Source organism: Pavona decussata, unplaced genomic scaffold (genome assembly GCF_977016875.1).
Source record: "Pavona decussata unplaced genomic scaffold, jaPavDecu1.1 SCAFFOLD_54, whole genome shotgun sequence".
Lineage (NCBI taxonomy): Eukaryota > Metazoa > Cnidaria > Anthozoa > Scleractinia > Agariciidae > Pavona > Pavona decussata.
Window position 1 is genome coordinate 440216 of NW_028145476.1, and position 10431 is coordinate 450646.

Sequence of the window (10431 nt, forward strand, 5' to 3'; positions counted from 1 at the left end):
GTAACATCAGTTCATTTCTGTTCTAGTTAATGTTACTACCTCAAGAAGCGAAATAACGGATGCTATCCCCGGGTCAGATTCACAAAGCCATCCTATTTAATTTGCCTTGCTCTACTTTGGAGGGAATTTTCCATAGCCCCCCTAAAACCTACCACCGAAAAATCGTGACATTGGTTGGATCCGCGCAACAATAATAAAAAATGCGAGAGTCCTGGAGACGAGAATGGAGCTTAGGGGTGGAGAGAGGTTGTCAGTTGCGCGTGTTGGTCGCTCGCGCACAAGCGCGCGCAAACTGCGATTATTACGTCAGATACGTTGACTATGTCGTCATGTAAATGTAACGTCTCTTCAACAAACACTAGCAAACAGTCAGTTGTGCTCCGCCAAGGAAACCTTGAGGACATGGAAAATTCTATAGAGAGGTTTTTTAAAGGGTTCTCGCTCGAGGGCTACAGGCTGCAAGTTCTTATGAACAAGCTAGAGAAGGAGAAGAAACAATGCCTTAATCGACTGCGAGAAGAAACGCACGTATTCAAAATGTCCGTAAAGCCGCTGGTGAAATGTGGAGAACAGTACAGTCAGTATGGGGAAAGATTTCATGCGAACGGAGACAAGAGAGAAACGAGTTGGATCACGCATGTTAATATGGAGCACAATGAGGAAGGTTGGTTTCTTTTCAGTATCGCTTTTTCTACCAAAAACTTCTTAAACGTTTTTGCCTGGAATTCATTGTTACCGCACCTGATCAATTCTGAGAGTGTTTTGCCGCACTTTCAATTTTGAAATCACTTCACTTTATTCAAGTGTCTTGGAGTGCTAATTGACGTAATTGAGGTCATCTGAGCACCAGAAGTTGTTCTGGCGCCCTTCTTATTAACTATGCCTCTTCATACCTCTGCAAGTTTATTTAAATATTCAAAAAATTAGCAAAAACAGAGAGACTGGCCCGCAGGTAGCGAGAGCTAATCTAGGTGGGCCAGACTTACAACAAAATAAATATTATTACAGTTATTACAATCAAAGACAGAACAAATAGAATTTAGGGAAGGTAGAGAAATCACGGGTAACACACACAAAAAAGGGGGGGGGGGTGGAAGTCGAAAATTAACGAAAAACAAAAATTAACGAGTTGAAACTAATTTGCGAGACCCATTTTCTGTACTGTGATAGGCGTTTCAATACAGTCATTTTCATTTACCAAAATATCGAGGAGAGACCGGCGAACTCAGTTGCAACACAAAATTCCACAACAGAACAGAATGAAATGAGGGGTGCGCGGGGGGAGTTCCCCACAAACCTCAATCTTGTTCTTGATAGAGTTGCACTAAATCTGCGGAGCTGTCAAGTTTAAACATAAACAATTCTGATAGACGTATTTTTTCAGTCAGGGCGCAAGTTCGACCCTGTTTTAGGGAGGCGGATTTTCTTTTTCGAGTACGCTTTCAGTAGTCACTGGCTGAAAAAATAAGTCATCGTTTATTCACCAGGCTAAAAACATCACATCACACTTCTTTTAATGCACATAAATAATTTCGTTGTACTGATAATTAACTTTCACACTTTGTTCATCAGAAAATTTGAAAACAGACACAGCCTTCCAAGACGCAACCACCTCTAGCAACTCGCAGAAACCTTCAAGTCGGAATATTCAAATACCATCAGAGTCATTACATCTTCGCGGTGGATCGAACCAAGCTCTCCAAGGTTCAAGCCACTTGCAACGAAACAGAGAGAGAAACAATAACGGGAAACAAGATTCCAAGAAGAAAACCAAACCATCCGACTTAACTTTGTTGGAAATATTATGCGCCGATTTTGAGAACGGCACGGCATTACTATCGAAGAGAACAGGCGTTCCAACTGATGTTGGTGACAAAACTGGCTCACTTAATTTGGGTCAGGGGCGTTTTAAGAAAGCGGGTCAAATAACCGAACATGAAAACAAACCCGTTCGTTTGGACAGCGATGAAAGTCTGAAGCTTAAAGGAAATGTGGAAAGGGCTGCGCAGTCTCGCTCAAGCAAAAATCTTCTTGAAACCATCAGATGTGGAGATGGTGATACTACAGACAATCAAAACAGTTGTATTAGCAGATTAAAAACAGTTAGTTCTGAAGGGGTGAGCTCCGATAATTCATCCACCGAGTCGCGCATCAGTGAGTGGTGTTTAAGCTCTCAGGAGACCGCTCCATTGCGAGAAAGATTTGCGCAAACTGTCAGTTGGACTTCTGAAGAGCCTATAGACAGATGCGAACTCGGAGAAGACGAAACAAGTTTGCAAACGGTTAGCCAACTAAGCAAGAAAACTAGACTACCAGAAAAGCTAACTGTGCTTTCAGCTTCCTCAGATGACCCGGCTAGAAAGAACGAGAAATCCATCCTCTCTAGCCGTACTGGTTTGTCTGAAAGAGACCGGGATTCACAAACATCACAGAATTACAGATTTGTGCATTTTAAAGAAGGACGTAAACCAGCGAGACGAAAGGGTAAGAAAGAAAACTGCGTTGATCGAAGTAAAGACAAGGAAAAACTAAACAGGACACGAAGCTCAGGAGTAAAGCTGTTTCAAGTGGAGGGACTTCAAAGCTCTCAGAAAAGAAAATCTCAGGTGAGACCTCCAAGCCGAGGTGTAAGATAATGGTACCTACGGGGCACTGGTTTGGTCCGTAACCAATTTCTCGTTTTGCCATTAGGAAGAGGTCGACAAAGAGACGAGGCAGAAAATGGATCAATTCTTTGCTAAAGTTGAACGTACAAAATGTCTTCAAACAACAAAACAAAGGTGGAGGTGTAGTAGCGGCGTGGATCTTAGCACGAGAAGAAGCGAGAGAAAAAGTCTTGTAGAACCGGGAAAATGTATTAATGTCGGCAAGAAGGAACACGGTTACCGCAGAGCACAGCCTTGGCCAACACAAGTTTGGAGTTAAAGTGGAGGATAGTCGGTTCCAGAATATTAAAACTTAATGTCGTGTGACTAGTGTATTCTGTGGAATTTCGAGATTTGTTGCAATATAAGACTAAGTTGTCGTGAGGTGGGTCAGCTTGGTTTTTTAAAAGTACTGAATAATTTTCATCCAAGCGAAGAACCGTTGGCTTTATCATAAGAGTTCGGTTGCTTTCAAGACATTAGTTTCAACACGGAATTCAGATTTTAACTTAGATCGATTTTATAAATACGTGCATTCCTGTAAATTCTTTCGGACCTACGTTTTTTAGTTGGATGCCAAGCAAGCAAAAACGACTTAAACAAGAGAACTGACAAACTTTATTGAACATCTAATCTCAGATTCGCGTTAATCATCCTTGCACAAGGCCACGCAGTATTCATTCATTTCTACTGCTGGCCCTGAAACACGCTCAGCCAATCAAAACCCAAAACCACTCGCACTTCCCTTATGATAATTTTCCCGCGCTTGGCACCGGTTGCATGCAGGCTGGCTATCCACCGTTCCGAGTTCTGATTGCCTCGTTGTGATTGAGACCAGTTTAGCGACAATCATTAGAAAGTAACAAAGCTGCTCTACTAATACAACAAATGACTCGAACAGTAACTTCACAATATTTATTTGTTCCAAGAGACGGAATATTAAATAGACAGTAGGAAAATATTAGATAACCAGAGCTGTCATCTTTTTCTCTCTTTCCTCCATCTGTAAACGGGAGCAGATTTGTCGTCTGTCTGAACCTTGACTCGTCTTCCCTTGCCCTGCAAAACAACAACAGCACACTAGAAATCTTCCACTTGAGTACCTTGCTCATGACTCACGAGGAACGGTTCGTTTTCTCAATTTTAGAACGATTTTGACAAAACTCTTACTAGCAAAAACCCGTGACATAAATAAACTCCCTTTAACCGAATTAGCAAAAAACATTGCTCCGCGATCCATTAATCTGTTGCAAGCGGTTAAAATTCACAGGTTTAGGCATTCCAAAAAAAAAAAAATGCCAGTTTGTGACTAAAATGGACCGCGGACACCCTATTTAAAACTTTCCCAGGCTCAGAGTTCGTCAGTTTTGTTTGCAAACAGAAAGTGCAAAAACAGAACAAATCAATACCACATACCATAAGATGCTTTTGAAGCTGCAGCTCTTCGGAAACCGTTTTCATTTTCTTTTCTCGTTCGATCCTTTCCCTTAATTCTTCATAGCAACGGTGCCTTTGTTTCTCAAGTTTCTGTAATTCAAGCAAGGTCAAGAAGTGATAAGATTGGACAAGAGGAAGATTAAAAAATTGTACATTAGGGTCATTGATGCGAAACTGAAAGTATAAGTGGAATTTAACATCAGACGCAAGATTTGCGAGGATACATTCCCACCAGTGCTGTATACATATAGCCTGCGTACGTAGCAGATGTGGTGGGGTGAGGTTGGGGAGCGGGGAGTGAACAAGTGGGAGAAAAGAGAAAAGAACCCCATTTTCCCCCACTTTTCTGTCTCCCCTCCCCTCCCCCCTCCCTACTTAAAAAAAAATACGCCAGCAGGCTACATACACCAGGCACTGAAAGCGCTTTTGTTAAGGTATTTCCAATTTCTTTGAGAAGTGACTTTTATTAATCGGAACGGTTACGACATCTGTTTCCATCCAAGACGACTTTATTTCCCGGTCATTGTGGCATGGGCCGACGTTTAGACAAACCATGTTATGCCTCACCCAACCTTACTCTTTCTCTCATTCAGATGTGGGTATCACAAAACTTCCACGGCAGACCTAACTGCTTACATCAGACAATTAAAAAGTGATTTTGGCAGTTTTGGCTGACACTATGTTTCATGCAACTTGCCCAAGAAGTCAGCCTGTTAGTAATCACTGTACCTTAATAGTGTGAACATCTGGAGCTTGTATTAATTGATTCCTGAGAGTTTCTTTCTTGGGTCTGTTGTACGTTCTTGACACCAGTTCCCGTACAGTATCAAAGTGAGCTGCTGCATCAAATGACTGGGCTGAGAAAGAAGAGGTATAAAGTTATAGCAAAATATACCAGAGCTACACTGATTCCAGACTCCAGAATGCTAACCATTGAGCCAATGCAAGACCCCCCACCGCTTATTCAGTGTCCTGAAACCCTATATGCCCCCTCCCTCCCCCCCTCCCCTCCCCTGGAAAGGCTAATAATCATATACCAAGTCTATTATGTTGCTCTATTGTCAGCTCTGTTGTGTTGCTGTCATTTACCAAGTTCAGAAATGATTGTCATTTTACTCTGTTCTTTTTGACACAAGTTAGGTCTTGGTAGTTGCCAACAAAGGACAGACAAGGCTTTTATGCTACCTTCTCTATAACAATGGGTTGTGTAATGTTGCAGGCAAAGTTGAACCAGTATTCAACACAGGTTGAAATGTTTACTTGGTATTCATATCCTGGTGAGTACTCAAAATTCTTTATTTCATTGTGGGGGTTGCGTGTAGAGTAATGTGAGGAGAGGGGAGGGTGGGTGTGAAGGTCACAGTAAGGGTTTGAATTAGGGTTAGTTTGAGGTTAGCTTTAATAGAGCCAGGGTTATCCCTCCCCTCCAAACTGCACCCTATCTTTAAACTTAAGCTGACAACTGATCTAAATTAAACTAAGTTGAGTACTGCAGATCACCAATTCAACCTTTATTAATGTGTTTGACCTGAAAAACTTTATTCCACCCGCGACAGCAAACATCCTAGCACTAATAAGACCATATTCTGCATGTTGAAATTACGTATTTAAAGCTACAGCTAAAGCTAAAGTTTGCAGTTGGGTGGAAAAAAGACAAGCTACAAATAAGTGCACTCAGTATAATAATTGCATAAATTACATAAGAATGACCACATTCCTAGGCACATATACAGTGTAACACACTACAAATAATGTTAACCAACCTTCTCTTTCACTATCAACAAAAATAATATGCTGATTTGAAGGATGGGAATCATCTTCAGCTCCTAATAAATGCAGGCTTGATTGGAGCTTCTCTATTTTCTGTTTCAAGAAAATGGAATAATGTTTCAATGTACAAAAATAAGAAGGATACCTCTTGACAATGATTTGAAATCCTAGAGTGGGTTTTGTGAAAAACAAACAAATAAACAAACAAACAAACAAAACAACAGGGAACTGCCCAGGGCTCTGTTTTCCAACAGACTGATTATTAAAGTACTTAATTTAATACTGCATCAAAAGAAATTATATGTTGTATTCTATAAAGAACAGGAAAGCATTCTAACCAGTGTACAAGAATGGCTTGCAAGCTCTTTCTACAAAGAGTAAAGGTGGGTATAAAATTCCTTGTGCCTAAAATTCATGCTACAAGTCATATTTACTAAATATATCAGGATCTAGGTGAACAAACAAGTCTCATGTTTTATATTTCACAGGTTGTGGCACAGTTAATGTACAGCTACATGTACCAATCACACGCATTTTATAACCTTTGCTTCCATTGATCTTTTGGAATTTATATAGTTAAGATCTTGGGTTTTCATGAGTTTCAAGGCATCAGCTGTGTGCTTCTTTGTTCTCTTGATGGTGTGAACTCCATCCTTAAATAGAAGGAAAAAAAAAAAACAATGTTTGTTCTTTAGTTTAATTTAATTATCAGTGTTCCAGATAAGAAAGGGGGTCTCAGGTTAAAAGCCAGACAAAGCTGGCTTTCTGACCTGACAAAATGAATGGAAAACTTAAGAAGATTGGGGCAACCTGCACAATTTGCAATGTCTTTCGTGGTTAGTCAAGAGGAAAAAGGAATGAACGACAGAACCATGTGCCAAGCCCTACAAACAATGCAGCTGCAGTTTATAAGGGTCCAGTGAAAATAGAGCTTTTGAAAGATGCAGTGTTGCTGAGACAATCTGGAAATAAAACAGAGCTACTGACCCCTCAAAATTCTTCTGCTGTCCCTAACAAACTTGAACAACTTCAGATTCTACAGAGTATCACTAAAAGGGCCACAACAAAGAACTTTATATAACTAAATGTTAGATTATTACCACTTACCTTGGTCTTATTGTTGATCATTTTAAAATAAAATTCATCTGGATTCTTGTTTAAGGCCTAAAATGTTCCAAAAAACAAACAACGTAAATGAAAAGAACAAAAAAAAAAAGAAAGAAAAAGAACGTTTCAAATTTTAATAATACCTTAAGACAGATCAGTCTTGCCTCCCTACCCCCCCCCCCCCCCTTTACTTCTCTTGTCAATAAACCTGGAGTTTAATGTAACTGTCACATAAAAAGCAACATTTTTTGAAGTTTCTATTTAACAGTGTTAATCTATCCATTGCAATATCTATTTGTTTGTTCCCTTGCAGGCTTCATTTGCCAGATTGCCTGAGGTATTTTAAAAAATACATTTACTCACAAAATGTACTGCCATAATTTTAACAATCTGATCCTGGCTTAGACAACCCAATCTTCCTTTTTTCTTACAGCCAACTGTATTTTTAGTTACTACTTTAACCTATTGGTGAAGCTTCCATTTCATGATTCTAAGAAGGAACCAATTTCAGGGGTGGTTCTTGGAAGGAACACAGTCAATCTCTTTTAATTTGTAACCTGTAAGCCTTATACTCACTTTCTCTCTGAGAAGTTTCAGTCTGTCTTGTTTCTTATGGTAATCTCTGCAATAATGAAATAATATTGAGCAATGTTAATCAAACAATCACATTTGGGCAAGAAGGGTCAAACAGTTTCAAATACATTGGATACAATGGGGCAAGAGGCATTGTTTTTGTTTTTGTTTTGTGGGTTAGCACTGTCTACAACAGCTGATCAGCAGCAGTAACGGTAATGGATAATGGTAACAGCAACAGCAAACAGAATAATCTAAAAACCACACCAAATGAACAATTTTATCTAAAACTTTCAAAAAGCTGCTTTAACAACAACTTAATACATGCCACCAAAAATATACGTGATTACAATGATGTGAGCACAAGTTCAAATGTTATGCACATCCTCATTTATTGACCTAAACACGTAGTCTATTTAAAACTTACCTTGCTCGCAAAACATAATCTTTATGCTTCTCAAGTAGACCATAATGCTTTCTGCTTTTCAACTGCAGGTGTATGAAAAGGAATGATGAAGGTTTACTATTAATAACATAATTAACAAAGTAAATTTCTCTGGCTCAAATACGTTTACAGTAAACCCATAAAGATACATGTAGAACACCTTTTCTAAAATTGAAGGTAACAAATTTTGCTGTTAGTGACTAGGTCAGGGGCGTTCAGACCTAGAAAAAAAGATGAAACTCCTTTGGTAAGCAAGAGTGGTGAACATCTGGAATGTCTCCTTCTAAAACTGTTAACAATGAAGGGCCTGTCAAAAACTATGCTAGGTTACAATTCAGCCTTATTTAAACTAAAATTTGCTCCACATTTATTCTTGACTAGTTTGACATGCAAGATTGGTTACCATGCAAGAAAATAATATAGTTGCATGTTTATTTTTTATCCGAATATTTAAATTCCAACAATTCTTAACAAAAAAAAGATAAAAAACAAAAAACAGACATATAGTGAAAGCAAGTCTATAAACCCAATTACCGCAGATTCAATTTCAGTACGGCAGTATTTCCACATACTGCACAGTTTTCAATCAATTTCTTCAATTATTTACAGGAGGAGGAAGATGTGATGGGAAAGTAATAGCCTGTTCCAGGTTCCTAGAGAGATGCGCAAAGGAGAGGCGAGGGGACGAAAACGATGGGGGACTGTCCCCCCTTGTTTTCGTCCTCTCGTCTCTCCTTTGCACGTCCTAGGAACCTAGAACAGGCTAGGAAAGTGAAAGATTTGGAGAGGGTGGGGGAGGGCCTTGAAATTTGCAACTTTGGCATTTGGAGGATTAAAATTTTGCCTAGTAGATTTTAGGGGAGTAATGAGTTCCTGGCAGGTATTTTTTGGATTAAAGACAGATTTTCTGGGTTTAGTATTGGCCCATGCCATTGGGTATTTATTGGGATGTTTAGATTTGGCCCATAGATGTTCTCTTTTTTGGGGGGGGGGGGGGGAGGGGGAGCAGATAGGGGGGAAGAGGAGGTAAGGTATTAAAATATAGCTTCATTACCCCACAACCCTGTCGGATAATTTTCACCTTCAAGAAAACATGTCACAAAGAGTAGAGCAGATCATTACTAACAAGGACAATGTGAGGATGCGGGGATGGCCTGCTTGGCCAACAAGAGTTTTATCCCAGTACTTATTGCATGAAACAAGCCAGCCCAGTACCAGCTAACTTTGGAAGTTGTTGTCTTGAAAATATTGCCAACCTACATGATGTCACTTGGACATCACAACAACTGAAGTCCAGGGTGCATGTGCACTCTGTGTACGTCCCACGCCAAAGATGGATACACCGAGTGTTTCGAAGATCTACATCACACAGCCACCAAAGTGCCTACCCCAGTTTAACATGCAGACCGTCACACCAACCTCAAGCCCCCAGACTCCCCGTTTCTCTGTCTAGACTCTAAATCCTACACTGTTAGAGAAATCCTAGACATGTTTGGATAACAACAGTTCATTTGAACAGCTAAGTTTTCAAAAGCCAAGGTAATTTTTCTTTACGCTAGCGCCTATGCCAGGCTCTGCGTCTGTATTACGTGCTTTATGTCAATGCAATTTGGAAACCCACGCCGATGATCTTCGGTGAACCTTTCTGTTGTTAATCTAGGAACTGGTGCTTTATGATCGTATGATGTTGCAGGTTTACAATGATACCTTCATTGCCTGCTTTACCTCTATGCGCTTTACAGAAAGAGTGGCGTTGTAGCTGGCTAAGCAAAAAATAGTTTATGTGGAGATTAAAGCAAAACACTTCCAAACATATAACCCGATGACATACCTGCCAACTCTCCCGCTTTTCCCGGGAGTCTCCAAGTTTTTCATGAAATCTCCCGGTCTCCCGGGTAGAACACCAAATCTCCCGGGAAATACTAGCCTCCCACGCAGTCGTTTTTAGGGGACTCGAGGAGGTAATACGATTCCCCTAAAAACGACTGCGTGGGAGGCTAGGGAAATACCTACCGCGGTCTTTTTATTAATATTGGTTATTCCCCCCCCCCCCACCCCCCCACTGAAGCTCTAAATGTAGGCTTGATGACACGGTTCTGCTGGGACGCGGAACAAAGAGAACAGATTTCTAGACGTCTCCAGATTTTTGTACTCCGGGGGTTGACAGGTATGCGATGATTTGTTCCCTTCACTGGCCCGGGTAATTTCACGATCACAAATTTGTTTTAGAACTGTTTTTAAACAACTATTTTGAGTACATGGAGGGTAGTACCGTAATGATCACCATAATCTGAAATTATAAGATGTATTCCCTAATACCAATGTATTTTTACCTGTCCTCTCTCCTTATGAAATCTCTGATAAGATTTTTTAGCTTTGTCGAAAGACGCCATCTTGAAATTTTCTTCAATCGTATGAGCCAGCGATATCTTACGGTCCTAATTTACCGTTTAT

General features: G+C 40.1%; 2 protein-coding genes across 2 annotated transcripts; one reads left to right on the forward strand and one right to left on the reverse strand.

Moving 5' to 3' along the window:
- Positions 1-291: 291 nt before the first annotated feature.
- Positions 292-3386, forward strand: LOC146480220 (uncharacterized). The gene is made up of 3 exons (XM_085109938.1): positions 292-664; positions 1573-2606; positions 2692-3386. Exons 1-3 carry the CDS (start codon positions 322-324, stop codon positions 2923-2925), a joined length of 1611 nt encoding a protein of 536 aa, XP_084966064.1. The 5' UTR covers positions 292-321; the 3' UTR covers positions 2926-3386.
- Positions 3387-3538: 152 nt separating this feature from the next.
- LOC146480221 (putative U3 small nucleolar RNA-associated protein 11) lies at positions 3539-10424 on the reverse strand. Its single transcript, XM_085109951.1, has 9 exons — positions 10311-10424; positions 7960-8021; positions 7536-7581; positions 6960-7016; positions 6395-6505; positions 5846-5945; positions 4812-4939; positions 4062-4172; positions 3539-3704 (listed from the first exon to the last, which is right to left on the reverse strand). Exons 1-9 carry the CDS (start codon positions 10368-10370, stop codon positions 3624-3626), a joined length of 756 nt encoding a protein of 251 aa, XP_084966077.1. The 5' UTR covers positions 10371-10424; the 3' UTR covers positions 3539-3623.
- Positions 10425-10431: the final 7 nt, after the last annotated feature.

Excerpts from the sequence above, each read along its gene's own strand:
- LOC146480220 (XM_085109938.1), top strand. The coding sequence starts at position 322 with ATGTCGTCATGTAAATGTAACGTCTCTTCAACAAACACTAGCAAACAG. Across the intron at positions 665-1,572 it reads TATGGAGCACAATGAGGAAG|AAAATTTGAAAACAGACACA; the intron begins GTTGGTTTCTTT and ends TTTGTTCATCAG. Across the intron at positions 2,607-2,691 it reads CTCAGAAAAGAAAATCTCAG|GAAGAGGTCGACAAAGAGAC; the intron begins GTGAGACCTCCA and ends TTTTGCCATTAG.
- LOC146480221 (XM_085109951.1), bottom strand. The coding sequence starts at position 10,370 with ATGGCGTCTTTCGACAAAGCTAAAAAATCTTATCAGAGATTTCATAAG. Across the intron at positions 7,017-7,535 it reads TGAAACTTCTCAGAGAGAAA|GCCTTAAACAAGAATCCAGA; the intron begins GTGAGTATAAGG and ends GGAACATTTTAG. Across the intron at positions 5,946-6,394 it reads AAAGATCAATGGAAGCAAAG|AAAATAGAGAAGCTCCAATC; the intron begins GTTATAAAATGC and ends TTCTTGAAACAG.